This window comes from Biomphalaria glabrata, chromosome 18, assembly GCF_947242115.1.
Source record: "Biomphalaria glabrata chromosome 18, xgBioGlab47.1, whole genome shotgun sequence".
NCBI classification, from domain to species: Eukaryota; Metazoa; Mollusca; class Gastropoda; family Planorbidae; genus Biomphalaria; species Biomphalaria glabrata.
The window spans coordinates 24,620,089-24,641,281 of NC_074728.1; the positions used below are offsets into that span (position 1 = coordinate 24,620,089).

The 21,193-nt window shown below is 35.8% G+C and overlaps 1 protein-coding gene across 7 annotated transcripts in view; it reads left to right on the plus strand.

The window, feature by feature from the left end:
• Positions 1 to 21,193, plus strand: part of LOC106079730 (calpain-5-like) — a 45,663-nt gene that overhangs the window by 1,143 nt on the left and 23,327 nt on the right. For 2 of the 7 annotated variants that reach the window (XM_056017031.1, XM_056017025.1), the window contains exons 2-6: positions 1,134 to 1,174; positions 10,698 to 10,897; positions 12,108 to 12,294; positions 14,532 to 14,663; positions 20,863 to 21,065. In XM_056017031.1, the coding sequence (XP_055873006.1) occupies positions 12,142 to 12,294; positions 14,532 to 14,663; positions 20,863 to 21,065 (488 nt within the window). In that variant the 5' untranslated portion in view covers positions 1,134 to 1,174; positions 10,698 to 10,897; positions 12,108 to 12,141. Of the gene's footprint in view, positions 1 to 1,133; positions 1,175 to 7,908; positions 8,066 to 8,103; positions 8,122 to 10,697; positions 10,898 to 12,107; positions 12,295 to 14,531; positions 14,664 to 17,922; positions 18,201 to 20,862; positions 21,066 to 21,193 lie in introns of those variants that run through there. The other 5 variants (XM_056017028.1, XM_056017026.1, XM_056017030.1 and 2 more) reach the window with 5 other exon arrangements.

Here is a 21,193-nt window from a genome sequence, read left to right on the forward strand (position 1 = left end):
AGCGTTTCTCAAACTGGCTTGGGGGGGAGGGGAGCTCTAAACCCTGACATAGTGAGCGCAACGTGCACATAAGGGGTAGAGGAGCGTGAGGCTGGTTAATTTATTTTTCGAGGCTCACAGAATGTATATTCATTGTAGTTATAAATCTATACTTGTTTGAAAAAGTAAAATGACATTATTTTCCATGTTTCAAAAAATTTACATATTTTAAGTAAGAGATGTTTCATATTCTAAGTAGTAGGCCTACTTTTTAAAATGTTTAACATTTACCCGAGAGACGTCTGCAACTGATAAAAGGTTGACAAGCACTGTCTAAGTGTATCTAAAGAGAGAAAAGTCATAACCATTGCCTCGTTTTTACAAAGCTTTTACTAACTCAGTCTGGTACAAATCTAATCACGTTATTTCTTTTAGTGCCCGGTTTTATGATTCACGTCGAAGACAATACATAAATCAATAATAAAAAATTTGTGGAAATTAATTAATTTTGTTATTTAAGAAAAGGGAAGGTTAATCTTGCAATATCGAGAGATATGTAGGCTTTTTTTTTTTTCTTTATTTTTCATCTTTATGTTTTAGCCGACTTCATTCCATTTCATTAGTAAATATATTTTCCATTTTAAATCAAGACCAATCTGACCTGAACACAGACCAGTGGTCAATAGAGACTAACAGCTCTTTTTTACGCCACAGACCCAGGCAAACGAGCCAGTGGCTTGACAAAAAACAACGACCTGACATTTTGAATACTATCCTAGCCCCAGAGCCGGCCTTAGGCATAGGAAAACTAGGCAGCCGCATAGGGCCTCCAATTGGACATACGAAAGTAAAAAAAAAGAAGGGAGGGGGAGAAAACCTCTTTGATGCCTTAAGTTTATTATTTTGATAATTTCCTTTAAGTCATTATTGAAGTATACGTAAGTACGTAAGGTAGGATAATAATTTAAACAGTTACATCTAGATTCTGAATCCTTTCGATGTGCTTATAGGCTTATGAAATTGTAGCCACAATGTATCAAATTTATGGTCATCATTAAAGCGACAGTAACTATATTGAGATAATTGTATTAAGTGTATAGACGTTATTGATACTTAATGATATGGTTTCTAACGGCTTTATGTATGCCTTACAGATGAATGGAATAATGAGAACTCTTCAACATGGCAAGGGGAGGTAAGTTTATGTTTTGTTGATAATGTAAATATTGAAACCTTTGGTTTCTTTTTGGCCTTCTTTATCTTATCTTATGTTATATAATACAGACGTTACTTCAAAAACGAAGATGATTACGTCCTACGCGTCATGCATTCAGTCATGCATATTAACCAATGACTTAAATTCTGCCAAGTCACTGGTTTTCCTGGCTAGCTCAGGCAACCCATTCCATGCTCTAATAGCACTAGGGAAGAAGGAGTATTTGTACAAATTTGTCCTAGCATATGGGACGAGGAATGTGCCTTTATCTTTGTGTCTTTCTGAGTATTTTATTAAATTTTGTTTTTGTATTTGAAGATTATGGTTCAGTGTTTTATGTATAATTGCTACTTTACTTTTGAGTCTTCTGTCCTGAAGGCTTTCTAAATTTAGTGATTTAACTAAAGGTCTTACTCTAGTCAAATGTGAATATTCGTTTGTTATGAATCTCACTGCTCTATTTTGTGTCTGTTCCAGTTTCTTAATGTTTTTTTTTTTGAGTTGAGGGGTCCCAAACAGAGAATGCATATTCTATTATTGGCCTAACCAAGGTTAAATAACATTTTAGTTTTATGTTCTAATTTGATTTATAGACATTTCTTCTAATAAATCCTAATGCTTTGTTTGATTTTTTGATAGTTTCATCAATATGGGGATTCCATGACAGTTTCTCATTTACTATAACACCTAGGTATTTTGCATTTTTAGTCTCTGTTACTGGTTTACCATGAATAAGATAAGTGGAATTAATTTGTTTTAGCTTTTTTGTTACTCTTAATAACTGACATTTTTCTGGGTGGAAAGACATGCTCCCATTTCTGTAATTCATCTAATTCTCTTTGTAAAATTTCTGTATCTTCTGTTGTTTTTATTGTTCTATATAATATGCAATCGTCTGCGAATAGTCTGACTTTTGTTCCTGAACTAATGCAATTTGGTAAATCGTTAATGTAAAATAAAAATGGTAGTGAACCTTAGTCGTAGAGTCCTATCTGAACACACATTCTTTGGTGGTCGAAGAACCAGCTATTTATCAATAGGCTTCCTTTTCTTCTATAGCTGAAGTCAAAAGGGGGAAAGGCGCTATTAGTTTTGTGTTGTCTGTCTGTCCGTCCGTCCGTCTATCCGTCCCGTTTAGATAGTGAAAATCCGACATTATGATATTTTAGACCATTCAAAGTTCTGAGAATAAGAGATTGACACTTTACAAAACAATTAGATAAATGAGATAATCATTATATGACATCAGTTAGGCCAGGTTCACATCTAGCTTCACCTTCACTTTCAACTAACCCTTGTCTGCTGGGCCGTTGGGGCACCACACAGAATCTGTCAAACTTCTTTCTCCGTTCTTCTCTGTCATTTGTCTTTGATAAAATTTCATTACGATATTCTCTCTGAAAATATTGAAACCTGCCTTTTTACCTGCCTGGGTGGACCTGAATGGACCATTTCAGGGGCCTATTTTGAGTTTGTGGTTCCACACAAACAGTCTATGTAACATTGTTTTTTTTTTTTTTGTTTTTTTTTTTTGTTTGTTTTTTTTGTCGTTATATCTCTTTGGATATAGCGGTCTATGGTCATATCCTCCCATAAGTCAACATTGATGTCCACTGCTTTGAGGCCCGGTTGGTTACATCTACATATTGGAAGTGAGGGCTAACAATTTTTCTTATGCCTGTAGCAGGCTCCCAATAAAGGGCGCCTTTAGGTATGTGTTTTTCCTCCTTTCGGCGAAAAATAACCAAACCAACGAAGGCGACGCTGCTTGATGGTGAATGATTTTATTGGGGAAAGCAGCCTTCACAATGTGACAAGTAAAATGTGAAAAATACTTTTTTAAAAACAAAGACAATTCCTACTTTATACAGTTGACTAACCTTTGTAAGAGCGATTATTTTGCTCTTAATAATTAATTAATATAACGTGATTCGCAATATATATATATATATATATATTGAATAGTTTCCACTTGTGCTGCCTGAGACGCATAATGGGCATCTCTTGGAGGGACCATGTCTCCAATCAGGAAGCTTTAAGGTTGGCCAATATGAACAGCATGTATGCTCTCCTGACACAAAGAAGATTACGCTGGCTCGGACATGTCACCCGCATGCCAGATGGTAGAATCCCGAAAGATATCTTATATGCTGAGCTTGTGGAAGGAGTCAGACCCAAGGGCCGCCCAAGACTAACATATAGAGATGTCTGCAAGCGAGACATGAGAGCCTCAGGCATCAGCGAAAATATGTGGGAAAACATAGCCAAAGACCGGAGTGCATGGAGACAGACCGTGCGTGCTGGGACAACCCTTGCTGAGAACAAAAGAATTGAAGCGGCTTTAATCAAGAGGGATAAAAAGAAAGCTGCCCTGTCTGCTAGCCCTAAATCAGAGGCATACACATGTACGAATTGTGGCAAAGTCTGCCGTTCTAGAATTGGCTTGATTAGCCACACCAGATTCTGCCCCGTCTCAAGATTAAGCCAAAACCAGTGACTCATTTGGGCGCATCCATTGCCTTTCGAGACAAAAGGAGCCATATACATATATATATATATATATATATATATATATATATATATATATATATATATATATATATATATATATATATATATATATATATATATTGTTATGACCCTATTGGCTGCGTAAAAGGGTAACTATAGGCTCAGCTGACACACACGTGAATCACTCAATTCAGCGGGGCCATGGACAAGGGACAGTACTACGATTACACGATTACACGCAAATATGACCAATGTTATGGTCATGTGATCGAAAGCCTGCGTGTACGAGAGACACAGTGTGGAGGAAAGCGGCAGTTCAAGACCGGAGAGCGTTGAGACTGGGACTGTTAGTCGGCCATGAGGTCGGTCCTGGTTGAGTCCTCAGGTTTTGATGTACAAGTCCAGAAAGAGAGACAGTAGAGTTTTGTACGGTGATGTACAGAGTGACATTTTAGTTGTTGATGTGTTTGATGCCAATTGTCTAGTATTGGCTGTTATCTACTTATTCACTCATTATTAAAGTACCCGATATTGTGGAGCTCTGTTGTCAAGTTCTTGATGTGTTGATGTATTGTGTTGTGTTTAGCAGTGTTTACAGAAGGCCTGATTAGGAGAGAGAAGCGTAACATCATGGCGTCACGCTGTGAAAACTGGCGCACAGGTTGCTGAGGAAAAAAGAACAACGCTGGCAGAAGAAAAACGCCAGAAAAGAAAAGCAAGGCCCACGACACTAGCTCCAGCTGGAATAACCTGCCCAGTGTGCGGCCGAACATTCCGGGCTCACATAGGTCTCACCAGCCACATGAGGAGGCATAAAACCCCAGTGCAAAGCCCTCAGCCCCCTGGATGACAAAGTGGTCATCATCGGACCACGATGGACGAACTATATATATTTATATATATATATATATATATATACTAGAAGTACAAGGCTACGCACGTTGATTTGTTCCCAGGCTTTATACTGTTTATTTAGGCCAGTACACCCCCTTCTTCTTTTTTTTATTGTAATAAACGGGTCAAATTTAAACTATCGACCTAGCATACTTTTTTTTAGCCAGTGAGTATCAGTTGCAATGAAATTATACGGTCCGTTCTCTCTCTCTCTCTCTCTCTCTCTCTCTCTCTCTCTCTCTCTCTCTCTCTCTCTCTCTCTCTCTCTCTGAAAGCCCCATTTTGTGTTGTTGTTTTTTTTATAACCTGCGCAACGTAATTTCTCCGACATAGACTTTTGACTAGATTTGGAAAGACCCGCTTCATAATGCGCCGCCGTCACATACACGCACTCATATTTATCTCCTATTTATTTATACAGTAGGAAGCATAAGAAGAAGATGCATTCAATGCTTTTCTTGACTTACACACAGCTGATATGTAATGGATGTGTGGCTGAATGGCTCAAACCGCTTGGTATCCTATCAGTGGACAGTGTGGCGTTAAATGTGTGCTATACAAATGTTATTTTATAAATTAACGATTTAAATACAGTGATGTGTTTTTAAATATTTTCGTGTCTTTTTCTTTGTAGGTGCGTCATACAATGAGTTTGACCTTAATGAATACAAAAAAGATTGCAAGAAGAACAGCCACCATGACAATTATATTCTCTTTCAGAGCTTTCAGTTACATAATCTTCCACCACGCTTCCGGACGCCTGACTTGTATCGTCTGCTTCAACAGCTTGGTTTATTGACCGTCAAAATAAAAGTAAAACGTCTCTGTCGGAAAAGTCAGGGATCTGACTCCAATAGGAATGTTCTCAATAGATTGTATCAAGAAAATAATGGCAGTGGACGAATTATTTTTATATGTGATCTTCAAAACCCGTGTAAATACTGTCTAGCGTCTTCTGGAGCAGACTATAAACATCTGATCATTGCGACATCCCATCATTTAGTTTCTAACGAGACTGAAGCCAATGAAACAGAATGTTACCTTAACTTCGATGGACCAGGGATACAAAGCAGAACATTATTCGAATGTCAGTTGCTAGAATGTGATAATGAGAAAGATACGTGTAGATTATCTTTCAAATTGCATGACACTAATGACTGTCAGCTTACTGAGACCTTACAGATAGCATTAAAACATTTGAAACATTTATCTGTTAAGCTCCACAAGAAATATTCCAAAGTGAAAGATGAGGACAAATTGTGTATTATAGTGGCTCACCCTCATGGCTGCTACAAATATGTCGCGTTCAGAACCTGGCAAAAAGACAGAGGTAATTTTATGTATGATACAAGCACGTGCCCTGCTTCTAGTGGTGGATCTGTGTTTCTGCTCGGAGTTAATATCAATGACTTGGTTCATATGGGAGTTTGTGAAACTGGGCAAGGCTGTAGTAACATTATTGAAGAACAGGAAATGGAGAGTCTTATTATGACAGAAAGGATACCAAATGAAAATGGATGATTAAGAGTTTGTTTTATAAAAGCATTTTATTTATGTTTCATTATTTCATTAGTCAAAATTCTATAGTTTTATAAATAAAATAATAAAACCAGAAGATAAAATTGTTACTATTATTTAGATCTTTTAAGAACTACATTTAGAGCGTATCAAAGCTACATACAAAGTGAAACGTTAAAGATACTTTGCTATCTAATTTTATAAATTACAGGTTCCTTCATTAGAGAAGATCTATATTCGTGTTGTGGTACTTTTTTTTTTTTTAAACGGATCTTTCTTCCAATAGAAAAAGACAAATATAAAGTCACATTCCTAGTTCCATATGCTAGGACAAATTTGTGCAAATGCTCCTTCTTCCCTAGTGCTATTAGAGCATGGAACGGGTTGCCTGAGCCAGCCAGAAAAACCAGTGACTTGGCAGAATTTAAGTCATTGACTAGATTCATGACGCGTTGGACGTAATCATCTTCTTTTTTTTTTTTTTGAAGTAACGTCTGTATTATATAAGATAAGATTTCTATTTGCTTTCACGGTGTTTCTCTTGTATTTTGCTCATCTCTGTCCGTAGTGTCCTTGTAATTTGTAATGATGAAATACTTTGTTTCGTCTGTTTCTGTTGCTAATCTCAATTCTTACTGCTCTTAGCAATAGTCTTATTTATCTTATAAATTATAGACGTTCTCTCTTAATCTCTCTGACAATAATTAAGTCCTACTCTTATCTATGGGTTAGCCTAATCTAGTTCATTCTGGTTAATTAGAGATTTAAAGTCAGCTAAGTTATTAGTTTTCTGGGCTGATTCAGGAATACCGTTCAAAGCTCTAATAACGTTTCGTCTGTTGCTGTTGCTAATCTCAATTCTTACTGCTCTTAGCAATAGTCTTATTTATCTTATAAATTATAGACGTTCTCTCTTAATCTCTCTGACAATAATTAAGTCCTACTCTTATCTATGGGTTAGCCTAATCTAGTTCATTCTGGTTAATTAGAGATTTAAAGTCAGCTAAGTTATTAGTTTTCTGGGCTGATTCAGGAATACCGTTCAAAGCTCTAATAACGTCATCGTCTTCCATTCCGAAGATTAAGGGTTTTACATATTATTTCACATGACCACGCAAACCCAGTTGCGACCTGTATATTTACTCCCATTTCGTACAGAGACTAGGGAATACTGAGCACTTCTACTTATTTGTCCTAGCAAATGGAATAAGGATTGTGCCTTTATCTTTGTATCTTTCTGTGTATTTTATTTTGGTTATGTGTTTATATGTAAATTATATCTATATTTTCCCACTGAGTAACCTCCATTATTATTTTCTAGATGCATTCTTTACCACCCCCCCTTTTACCATTATATTAACGTCATTCTTTTAGTGAGGCGCAGTGGCTGAGCGTTAAAGCGCTTGGCTTCCGAACCGGGGACCAGGGTTCGTATCCTGGTGAAGAGACTGGTATTTTTAATTTCGGGATATTTGCGCGCCTTTGAGTCCACCAAGCTCTAATGGTCGTTCCATTAGTTGGGGAAAAGTGCTGGCCACATGACACCCTCGTTAACAGTGGAGCACATAAGCAGATCATCTGCCCATTAGTTGGGGAAAAGTAAAGGCGATTTGTCGTTGTGCTGGCTACATGACACCCTCGTTAACAGCAGAGCACATAAACAGATCATCTGCCCTGTAAGATTTGCCAGTAGCATGAAAACCTATATTACGTGATGCTCTGTGCTTCTCATCGCTGTCAAATTATTTATTTTGTTTCCTATCCAAAATTGACGTAAATATTTATAAGTTTTGATTGCAGTTTAAAACAAAATGACGCCAATACCAAAAGGAAGTCCCGTGGCGGCTCTTCTAACTAGATTCAACATTTATTTTATAAACACATTTTAGAACAAAAAAAATATTAAAAAAAAAACTCACACTGCTTGTTGAAGAGATCTGCACATTAGTATGTTGTAATTATATTTTATATAGGTCTAGTTCTTATTCTAAGCTAGATCTAGGGTAAATCTATTATCTAAATGATCATAGATTTATAGTTAGCTCTAATCTTTATTATTCTAGAATCTATACATTAGATTAGATAGGCCAAAACACTGAACCATAATCTTCAAATACAAAATCAAAATCTAATAAAAATGCATTCCTCGTTCCATATGCTGGGACAAATTTATACACATGCTCCTTCTTCCCTAGTGCTATTAGAGCATGGAATGGGCTGCCTGGGCCAGCTAGGAAAACCAGTCTTTGGTTAACATGCATTACTAGATGCATGACGCGTAGGACGTAATCATCTTCTTTTTGAAGTAACATCTGTATTATATAAGATAAGATAAATTATAAAAATCATCTATTTCTATGACCAATGGTTGATGAGGGTTTCGTGTGGCCAGCTCAACAACCATCTTTACATTTACAAACTAATGTCAATGTTAGGTACCCATTAGAGCAAGTTCGCCACAGGGACATCCTAAAGAAAAAAAAAATTAAAAACAACATTCTTTTCCCAAATTTGAACCCAAGATTATCCAGTTTGGAAGCCAAGCACTTTATAACTCAGCCACAACGCCCACCCCCAGGCACCACAATTTAAAGATGGAAATTTTTACTACATGCCCTATGGCTTGAAACAACTAGTTTAGCGAATTCGATTTAACATATTTGGCTTACATGATATGTAACTTTGGTTCAAGGGAATCTAAGTAACAGGATGGATGCTTGGCCGTGCGGTTTACGCGCTGGACTGTCGTTCAGATTTATTGATGATCCCGGGTTCAAACCCTGCCCGCTCCCATCCCCCGTCGTCCTGCGGGAGGTTTGGACTAGCAAGTAATTATCTTCAACTCTGAAGGAACATCCGAAACATGTAAAACATTTTACAAACAATACATTTTACAAACGTCTGTATTATAGGCCTATAAGATAAGTAAAAGGTTTCACTAACCCGAGCTATCTCAAATGTTTATGTGTTTGAAAAGCTGAAAAAAAAAATCAAATATAAAACTCTTGAGTATAGTTTATGTATAAAATAGAACTATATGCCTCTTTCTTGACCAGGTGTTCGATTGAAGTTAAATTGTACGCTTTGAACTTTGATTCTTAATAAGAATATATATTAAAAGCCAAATCTAGATTTAGAGCGAGAGTCTAGTTCCCATCGCGAATCTCTGGATCCCTTAAAATAGTAGGCCTACACACATTTTTAAAGATAAAGCAAATAATCTATTAAGCTTAGAATTATTTGTTCAAGAAAAAATGCATAGATTCTACAATCTTTCGTTTACAAGTAATGATTAATATGTTTTAGCTATAATTACTGTACAGCGGCAAGAGGTAACAAGTAGGGTTCGATATAGAGCCAGTGGCGTTGAAGGCTTTTTTTTACACTGATAATCATTTCTAAGTTTTAAGAAGACATACAGATATAGATATACATGTCATGACAATGACACTATACTTGTAGAAATATGCTCATCTCATACATACAGGATGGCTTTTTTTTTTTTGGTCACACATAATAATTTATGCAGTACTGTTGGCTAAGTGACTTGCGCTGAGATTTTGATTAAATTAAAGAAGATTCGAGCAACATGTCGACCTCACTCTCGCCCTAAAGTCATTTCCGGTAGCAAGATTGTGCCAAGACGTCAGGGGTGCAGTCGAAGACCACGGCGTTTCTATGTGTCTTATCCTGTTTATAAACCGCTCCACAGCCTGTGCTGGTGATTGCCTTTCTGTCCATTTAGTCTTGCTAGGGTGATTTTTCGCACTTGCCGACAAATGGAGACTTCACATTCTAGATTTGACTAAACCACAAAAATAAACTGAGTGTCTTGGGCATGTCAGATACCTTCCACCTGGTTTTGTCTGCCTGTCAAAGCTGTTTTCGGGGATAAAAATAGCACTGTTAACAAATATGATGTAGGTCCTATGTAACATGGATGGCTGCCTGGTCGTGTGGTCTGCGCGCTGGACTGTCATTCAGATTTATCGATGGTCCAGGGTTCAAACCCTGCCCGCTCCCATCCCCCGTCGTCCTGCGGGAGGTTTGGACTAGGAAGTAATTATCTTCAACTCTGAAGGAACATCCGAAACATGTAAAACATTTTACAAACAAACAAACATTCAAGAAGAACATTAAGACTTACCTGTTTAAAACATATTGAGAAGAATGTGGTTGTCTGAGATCAATAAGGAACGAGTTCTAAACCTTTTGTGTAAGTAGGCCTACTTAAATGGCCCACAATTCCTAATATTTGAGGGAACAACGCAACACAGCTAGCAGCATGGTGTCTGAGTAGTTAAGCGATTGGCTTCTGAACCTTGGTTCCTGGGCTCGAATCTTGGTGAAGACTGGTATTTTGAATTTCGCCCCTGAGTCCAACCAATTCTAACTAATGGTTACCTGACTTAAGTTGGGAAAGTAAAAGCGGTTGGTCAACCTCCTTGTTAACCATTAGCCTTTGAAACAGATAACCTTAGCATCATCTGCCCTATAGATTACAAAGTCTGAAAGAGAAACTTTACTAGATACACTGATGACAAACTGACTTCCTTGTAATTGACTATTACTCTCACAGGGAGCCGATGTAGGAGCTGTGCTATTCTAAATTCACTGGAGCTAAACGACTTATTCGTGTAGAATCACCAGGTTATCGTTGCAGCAGTAAGGCTACATGAGTGGGGCACCATCCTATCATAAAAACCGGGTGCTCCGGTACATTGCTACGCCATAGATCTTAACAACAATCCGAGGCACGTACAAACCTTATAGGGCATCGTAAGTTGAAAATATTATGATTCATCAGAGGGGGTTAAAGTCAAATAGAACTTTAATAGTAGTAAACAACTTTTTTTTTTTATTGTTTATTAACTTTATTTTCTTATGAACTCAAAGATGACTATGATGACTTCACTTTGTTTCCCAATTAATCCTCACAATTTACATTTATTTGTAAATAATGTGAATTCGTCAATATAATGTGTTTGTTACTTTCAATTGGTGTAATGATTATTAAGTAGAATTCTTATCTACTCTGACTTCAAAATTTGTCTAAAGCATGGCTGCCTTTTTTTTATACTCTCGATTCAGTTTAAACTCTAAATCTAAAGAGGTTAAGAAGTTGTTTTACTCTACAACCATATAAAGATTTCGAATATAAGAATCATTCTTAAGTGCAATATTTCGAATGACCATGCAAACCCATTTGTGACCTGCATATCTAGACAGAACTAACGCAGACAAAGCCGTTGTCCACGGGAGGTCTACTTAAATTGACTTTACGTCGTTAGGGCCTGATTTGGCAAGGGCCCTTCTTTGAGTATCTTTGTGTCCCCCTAAGTTCGTTCGAGGAGCCCTATATGCTTCCTATAAAGCAACCAGATCACAGAGCCATAAAAAAGTGTGGTGAAGACCACTGCTTTGTAGACAATGATTTTAGTTGATAAGAGAAGACATTCAGCTTAGGGCTTGACTTTGGCAAGGGCCCTTCTTTGAGTATCTTTGTGTCTTCCTAAGTTTTTTCGAGAAGCCCTCTATGCCTCCTATAAAGCAACCAGATCACAGAGCCATACAAAAGTGTACTGAGGACCACTGCTTAGTAAACAATGATTTTAGTTGATAAGAGAAGACATTCCAGCCCTCTTGAAAGCCACAAAAATGACAAACTTCATTTCTGGTGGAACTAAAATGACCAATGGACCTCATTCACCAACCGTAAACAAACAACATTTAGCCACATGGTGCTCTATCTCTTCTATATAATTTACGATCTCATGTTTTAATTCATGATGGTTGTCACGTGACCGTTGTTTTCTCAATAAGATCGCGTGACTAAATGCAACATTGATGTTGAAAAGCGTTCCCCAGTTCGAAACTCACCAGTCAACTCCAAAGCAATAGACTCTCGATTAACATCGTTTTATATGAAATCACGTGTTGTACTGTTTCAATATTCTACATTATTAAGTCAACTTTTTTTTTATTATAGTGCTGCTGTGATAAATTCTGGTTCAGAATAAACCATGGTAGTAAATTTCCGCTCTCAAAACTATTCCAAGATAAAGAAAAGCTGTCTTGAAAAGGGAGTTTTATTTGAGGACGTAGAATTCCCAGCCAATGAAAAGTCTTTATATTTTGATAAAGTAGATCCCGACATATTATGGAAACGGCCAAAGGTAAGAATACACTTTTAACTCTTTCTCTTCGTAATTATTTACCACATTCTGGTGGAATCAACGCTGGTATCATCAGTTAGGAAAGAAAGAGTTAAATAAGACTTTTTTTTCACAAATTTGTTATGACAATTATTGGCCTTAACTGTTTCCGTATTTCGTAAATTTTAATCATGTGAATGGAATGCATATTTTTGTCCTTTTTTTATCACCTAATGTATGACTAATTTTTTTTGGTCCTTGTGTATGAAGTTAAAACATCTTTATTTTTTGCAAAGCTTATATCAACTCATTCTGTCTGTCTGGTACAAATATTGTACATGTTCTATCTCCCACGTCTATTCTAGGACCAAGTTGAAACTTTGCACAATTATTCATTGTCGATGACAACACATGAATCAATGAAAAATGTACCACTTAGTTAATTAGTTTTAATTAACAATTTGTGTTTCATACAGAAAAATAGAGATAAAAATGGCGGTTATCGTGCGGTTCTTCCCCGAATATAAGCTTTATTTCCTTAACAAGTATTTTGTATGTTCCTTGTTTGGCTGGTGTAGATGGTGTCGTTAACAATTATTATAATGTTTGCTTTAGAAGAGCTCGACACGAAGGTTAACACTGTTCAATATACTCGAAGACATTGCCATTTCATTTGATACTTTTTAGAACGGTTACTATGATATCGAAAATTTGTATTTCAAAATGAAATGTGATCGTCTAAATCCAACTCCATCGTATCACTTTAACCGTTCAATGTAATCTGTTACTTTTTACAAAGCTTATGTCAAATCTCTTGTCTGTCTCATAAAAAGTTTGTGCACGTTATTTTTCCCACACACAATCTCGGCTGACGCTAAAATTTTGCACAATTATTTCTTGTGCTTGACAAAACAAGAATCAATTTAAAAAACAATTAACCAATTATTTAATTTACTATTGGTAATCAATTATTTTGTTTTTGTATCGAACAAGAGAAAGAATTTGTACTTGATAGATGTGATGGTATAAGTTGAATTAGTCCACTTTATACTTTGAGTAGAGACTTAGATCATTTGAAACTAACAAGAGATAATTATAAACCTTCTGGTTTAGACGGCCAATCGAAGCCGTTTCCGGGATGTGGCCGCTGCGCATGCTACAGCTTTTTGGAGCCACAGGTGAGAGTTGGATACCGAGTGGGGACCAAGAGTGAGCTAAGCTACCCTCAAAAAGAGGGTACGACTGCCTGTCTACTAGAGGTGCTACCCCTCCCAGATACCCCATACACCCCCGGTAGAGGGTATCTGACGTGTCAATGGCACTCAGTACACTGAGGTTCTGTCAAACCTAGCATGTGAAGTCTGGACTTGGCGGCCTGTGCTTAACGTCACAAAACTAGACCAATCGGACAGAAAGGCAAGTAGAATCACAAAGCTGTGGAGCACTCAAGAGCAGGACAAGACGCACAGAAAGTCTCTGCACTGCACCCAAACTTTACCCGGATGTCTTGACCAATTTAAATCTTGCTTCCGGAAAAGGGCGGGCTTTAGGGTGAGAGAGTTAGGTGGACGTGTTGCGCGAATTCTCCTCACTTAAATCCAAACTCCAGCGCAAGTCACTTGTTATCCCCCCCTCCCCAACCTTCTATTTTCTAAAGTACTTCGTTGACGCAGTGATTATTATATTAACTCAATGAGGTTTGGACTCTCGAGTTCGAATTCAAGTCATACATAACTTTTATTATTTTTTTTTTATAAAATATAATTTAATGGTCTAGCTTTAACCAACTTAATGATGCACGTTATTTTTATGACAAATCAACTTCAAATTGAGAAGAAGTTCCAACACAGTATACTGCAGTCTATAACGGATTGTTGCGGTGCATTAGAATGTATGACAGCGGCCCAGCATTTTCTTATGATAGGCTGATGGTGACAATAGAATATCCCCATCGTGGGCTCCCCCCCCCCTCAGGCGTGGAGCCTTGAGCGGTTGCCCCACTTGCTACCCCGAAAGACCGCATCTGTAACGTTTCAGTGTTATCACAGTAATCTAGTTGCAATCTTAATTACCTTTTTTTTTTTTTTTTTTTGTTTCTTCGTGAAGACCTCTGAGCTCTTGTTCTGGTTTCCTAAATCAATCAAAATGGTGTACCTTCTAAAAGTCATTGCTTTCTAAACGTGGAGGTTCTTGCTATTATTGTAAGCGTTTATACTATAAGCTGACTCTCTTTGTATAACTGAACACATTGTGACTAGGAACTCTGTAAAGCTCCTCGTCTTGTGGTCGATGGAGCTACCTGCGATGACCTTGTGACAGGGGAAATAAAAAGTACTTGGTTCATCACAGCGTGCACGGCCCTGGCCCATGAACCAAAGCTGTGGAACAAGGTAGGTCTTTAGTAGAATAGTAGCCCTACTATTTATGGTTATGCAATATAGGGCCTAGTATATGATATAAACCTTCCTGTTCAAAACTTATTTTATTAGTTTGCCATCTTAACTCCCGTTTCTTGTTATTATATGTTCTAATAGCGCTTGGAGACAGAATAGCGCGTGGAGCCTAAATAGGTTTTTTTTAAAACGCTATTAAAATTATACCTACTATTATTTTTGACAAGACGTTGGGAAAACGTGAATTTAAGCGGTATATCAACAATTGCATCCAACTACATGTTTTAGAAGTAGCTATCTTTTATATTTTGACCTATAAAAATATTTATTTTATCTGAGATAAAGTATTTCATAACTTGGACATGTGTCAAAAAACGTTTTGTTGATAAATCAAACTGAATCTTGTTTGTTTGTTTGTTTTACATAATTCGGATGTTCCTTCAGAGTTGAAGATAGTTTACTTCCTAGTCTAAACCTCCCGCAGGACGACGGGGGATGGGAGCGGGCAGGGTTTGAACCCTCGACCGTCGATAAATCCGAACGACAGTCCAGCGCGCAAACCGCACGACCAGGCAGCCATCCTCATCCTTTCAATGGTGTTTTCAAAGAGAAATGCGTGTGTTTTCTAGTTCATTTAGTGCTTATTCTAAAAGTCTACTGCTATACTTACTTTGTTGACTTCATAGATTAGGCGCTAATATTCAGATTTCTGTTGTGGAGCATTACTGCTTAAATCTACTGTTGTGTTAATCTTATCTTATCTTATATAATACAGACGTTACTTCAAAAAAGAAGATGATTACGTCCTACGCGTCATGCATTTAGTCATGCATATTAACCAATGACTTAAATTCTGCCAAGTCACTGGTTTTCCTGGCTAGCTCAGGCAACCCATTCCATGCTCTAATAGCACTAGGGAAGAAGGAGTATTTGTACAAATTTGTCCTAGCATATGGGACGAGGAATGTGCCTTTATCTTTGTGTCTTTCAGAGTATTTTATTAAATTTTGTTTTTGTATTTGAAGATTATGGTTCAGTGTTTAATGTATTATTGCTACTTTACTTTTGAGCCTTCTGTCCTGAAGGCTTTCTAAATTTAGTGATTTTACTAAAGGTGTTACTCTAGTCAAATGTGAATATTCGTTTGTTATGAATCGCACTGCTCTATTTTGTGTCTGTTCTAGTTTCTTAATGTTTTCTTGAGTTGAGGGGTCCCAAACAGAGGATGCATATTCTATTATTGGCCTAACCAAGGTTAAATAACATTTTAGTTTTATTTTCTTATTTGATTTATAGAAATTTCTTTTAATAAATCCTAATGCTTTGTTTGATTTTTTTGTAGTTTCATCAATATGTGGATTCCATGACAGTTTTTTCATTTATTATAACACCTAGGTATTTTGCGTGTTTAGTCTGTGTTACTGGTTTGCCATGAATAAGATAAGTGGAATTAATTTGTTTTAGTTTTTTTGTTACTCTTAACAACTGACATTTTTCTGGGTTGAAAGACATGCTCCAATTTGATTCCCATTTCTGTAATTCATCTAATTCTCTTTGTAAAATATCTGTGTCTTGTGTTGTTTCTATTGTTCTATATATTATGCAATCGTCTGCAAATAATCTGACTTTTGTTCCTGAAGTAATGCAATTTGGTAAATCATTTATGTAAATTAAAAATAGTAGTGGATCCAAGACTGTTCCTTGAGGTACACCTGAGTTTACTGTTATCGGTGTTGATTTAGAACCATTTATTATTACAGTTTGTTCTCTCCCTATCAGAAAGTCTTTAATCCACTGATGCAGTGGACCATTAATGCCGAAATATTTTAATTTTTTAAGCAAGCTATGGTGGTGAACTTTGTCAAAAGCCTTAGAAAAATCTAGTAAGATAGCATCTATTTGTTCACTATTATCTAAACCTTTTGAAAAATCATCAATTAGTCCTATTAGTTGTGTTTCACATGATCTATATTTCCTAAAGCCATGTTGGTAGGCTATGGTGTGAGGACATTATGTTTGTCTAAGTGGTTTATGATGTTGCTACATATTATGTGTTCTAGGATTTTACATGTGATGCTGGTAAGTGATACTGGTCTGTAGTTTCCTGGGTCAGATTTTTCTCCTTTTTTAAATAGGGGGGTGACATTAGCTTCTTTCCAGTCCTTTGGTACTCTGCCCTGGTTAAGTGAAGCCTGAAAGAGTATTTTGAACAATGGGGCTAGCTCATTACTTAGTTCTTTGAGTAATCTAGCTGGAATACCATCAGGTCCAGAAGCTTTATTTGGTTTGGTGTTGGCTAATAGTTTTTGAATTCCATTTTCTTGTACTACTATATCTTCTATGTTGTCTACTTGGTTCAAATTCAGTAATATGTCTTTGTCTCCTGGGGCTGAGAATGCTGATGCAAAGTATTTGTTTAGAATGTTTGCTTTAGTTTCATTATCATTATGTATTATGTTATGTTCATCTTTTAATGGCGCTATGCCTGTTGTTTCCATTTTCTTAGACTTAATGTATGACCGTAGGTTTTTGTTGTTATCTTTAGATATTACATTGTTTATGTATTCACTCTGCAGCTGTCTGCTTACTTTTTGGGTTAAGTGTTTAATTTTTATATACTTTTTGTAAACTCTTTCTGCATTAGTTTCTTTAAATTTTCTATATAGGTTTTCCTTCTGTTTACAAAGCTTCTTTAGTCTATTATTAAACCAGCATTTATTTATTTTGTTTGATGTGTATTTAGTTGGTATATGATTTTCTATAATGCTTTTAAGATGGTTTTTAATGAAATTCCAGAGGTCATCGACTGGTTGGTTAATGTCTTTTTCTAATAAGAATGTTTGTTGAAAGTTTAATGCAGCTTGGTGTAGTTGTGTTAGGTTACATTTATTCCAGAGTAAGATTTTTCTTTTAGCAAACGGGGCGGGATTTAAGGGAGGGCCTGTCGGGCTGTGGGGATATGGTCTATGATAGAAAGTGGCCCCCACAATAGGGATAAAAAATATCCGAATTTCGACGTGTCAGAAAGTTTTTTTTTTCGTTTTATTATATATCTTGGATAGTACAATACTAATATGATCCATATGAGCTTTAAAATTTGTGGTCCACATTATTTTGGACAAAAAAACAACAGAACTATATCTAGATTTAGTACACAGACCTATATATATATTATACCTGTATGTGATTTAGGTCTAGTAATAATATTCCTTTTCATTCGCGTTTTTCTATTAAATCTTCGATCTAGAATCTAGACTAGATCTGTATAATAGCTAGAGATCGAGACTAGCACTAGGCTCACTAGCAGACTAAAATACCGAATAATCTAGATTAGTCAAGATCTAGATAGATCTATATAATAGACCTAGAATCTAGATATCTAGTTTGTGGAAAATGATTTTTGAACCGATTCTGTTTGTCAATATTTCGTTGGAACTAGATCTAGACCTACCTTTGTCTTCGTTACCTTGCAATTCAAAGTCAAAGTTACCAAAGTACGTTTGTCACAGTTTCAATGAGTTTGTGTTAGTGATGGTCTGTAACTCATTCACTGTCATTCAGCCATTCAATTGTCATGATTGTGTTAAATAAGTGTAGAAGGACTAAGACTAAGTAGAACCAATAATAATATGTAATATATTTCTTTTCGGTATTCATCTATCATCTAGATCTAAATTTTAGAAATGAAAATTCAATTAAAAAACTATTTAAACAATGACAATACAGTATTATTATTATAATTATAGAGTCTACTCAGAAATCAGAATAATGAGAATAGTAAGAATACTTATACTGTCACTCACTCACTCGTCACTGTCAATACCGACCTGCGACCATGCCCATAATTAACCGTCATAATTTATTGATTGGCATTATGATGATTTTGATGAATGGGATGATCATGATGTCATGATAATTAAATCTAGTCATAGCTAGAATCTAAAATAGATATAGAATTTAGATTTAATACTTTTAATATACTAAAACAGGCCTTTGAAGTTGCTGCCTATGGATCGCCTTTGTTAGTTTGTATTACTAGATATATATTAATATATATAATATAGATATCTAGATCTATTGATATTGTTACACATTGTAATTTTGAATGCTGCCTGCTCAGCCGCTGGCTCACCATTTTTGTTGCATTTGAATGTTTATAGAGATCTATTTAATATTAATATAGTTAGTCCTGTTCTAGGAAAAAAACTCAAACATTTATAAACTTGTCATCCATTTGCAATAAAAAGTAGATAAATATTGTTTTGTTTCACTTGGCATATTATTTACAATAAAATATGTTAAAGATGGTGAGGTCAATAAGTTTGCAACTTAACTAACACTCTCGGTACGCTAACGAACTAATACACACTTTTGTTTTTACAAATATTATTATCCTCAATGTTTTTTTTTTATATCACACCTTGACTGTCTATCAATAAATGATGTGAACACATCCTCAAGATGTTGAACTAACATCAAAAAAGGGCATACGATTTCACCACATTGTATGCATTTATTTCATAGCAAGTCTCTGTTGTCCCCCACCCCACTCCATAAAAACTTTTTTTTCATACTACCATCTCCCCCCCCCCCCCCCCCCCGAATATATTTTTTTAATTGTTGTATCTCTCACATAAAGTTAGAATGTAAAATAATAACATGCTAGATTAGGCTATAATTGACTATAATTGAGATGCCAGCTGGACAGCTTAAATGGACCAGCATATCGCGATATTCCTTCTTTTTACCCAGCAGCGATATTCCCTTTCTTCTTACCTATTCACATCACACTTGGTTTAACATCTACAGTAAATAACAAAATTAAGAAAATATTACAAAACCAAAGAAAATTTTATTTCCAAGTCGTGAGCTACATCCCTTATATATGCATTTTTAACATTAAAATAGTATTATAATTGATATTGATAAAGAGTTTTTGTTATTGATAGTGATAAATGAATATTGTGGAACACCCTATTTATACATAGGCTATGACATGCATGTGTTTCCAGGCCAATTTAGGAGCATTTTAGATAGGTTTTATTTAGCTGATACCTCAATGGTGTTAAAAATCTTCTTACCTCCAGACCTACCCTCCATCTGTCCTGGAGGAAAAAGTGACATCGTCATACCAGTGGACTTTGAGCCCCAGTAAAACCTTTGTTTTTTCAAAGTAGTCAAAACTAAATCTTTCTGAACTATAAAGAAATGGAGCATGCACACACAAAAATAGACTAGTTTTGACATAGTTTTGAAAATAAAGAATCATTTTAACAAATATCGTGGAGTGTTTCCTAATATCAGAAAATATGGGGGGTGTTTGCTTTACGAAAATAACTCTAGATTTATATTGATCTAGATCTGAATTAAATCTAAATCAAGAAAAGATCTAGAAAACAGTTTTAAATCTAGATTTATTCTAGTTCTTGATCTTTAATATAACCTAGACAAGATCTATCAAATTAAGTATTAATTAAATAATGTCATTATCTTTAATCTGTTTATTTTTGTTTATTTATTAATGCAAAAAAAAATAATCACAAATGTAAACTTTTATTTTTGTTGCTATTAATAATGCCATCAGTTTATGTGAGAAGAACTAACAGATTGATGAGTAGGTTATATGACAGATGCTAAGACGTAGTTGAACAAAATTATTGGCAGATTGGACAGTTATTAGGCATATCAGTGATTGTTTCGAGTAGTGATATCAGATAATCAGACAGTAGGGATATCAAAACAGATGGTTTGGAAAGTGAATGTTTGCATATATTATGTTTTGTTTGAGTCTAAAGTTTAAAGAAAACAAAATATTTAGTTGATAAGTTAAAAGAAGAACATGAGGATAGTGATAGTAGATTTTTTTTTAAAAGAAAGATTGAATACAATTAAACTTGTATTAATTTAATGTGCTCGTGTCTCCTTCAGGTGATTCATTTCTTCCTTTTTTGAGGATGGCAATTTTAAATTCAATCTTTAAATTATGTTTTCTAATCTATTCTTTCACATGCTTATAGAAGTACATTTATAAGTTTATTCTATTTCTCTCTCTCTCTCTCTCTCTCTCATTCACTCATTTTCCTCATGATTTTCATGGTTTAATCTAATTATTAGTGGATTTTATCTAGCTTAATTTTTTTTTTTACTGTTTTGTTTAAAGTGACTCTGTGACTGATTTAAAATGTTATGGAAACAGGTTATTCCGGATATCAAGAACCAGGAGTTCAGTGACACCAGTCCCTATGCTGGTATTTTCCGTTTTAACTTTTGGAGATTCGGCCAATGGATAGAGGTTGTGATAGATGATAGACTACCTACAAAAGAAGGACAATTAATCTTTATACACTCCAACCAGAAAAATGAGTTTTGGTCAGCACTTTTGGAAAAAGCTTATGCCAAGTAAGTTTGTTGTAAAATGTTTTTCATGTTTCTGATGTTCCTTCAAAGCTGAAGATAATTTACTTCCTAGTCCAAACCTCCCGCAGGACGACGGGGCGGATGGGAGCGGGCAGGGTTTGAACCCAGGA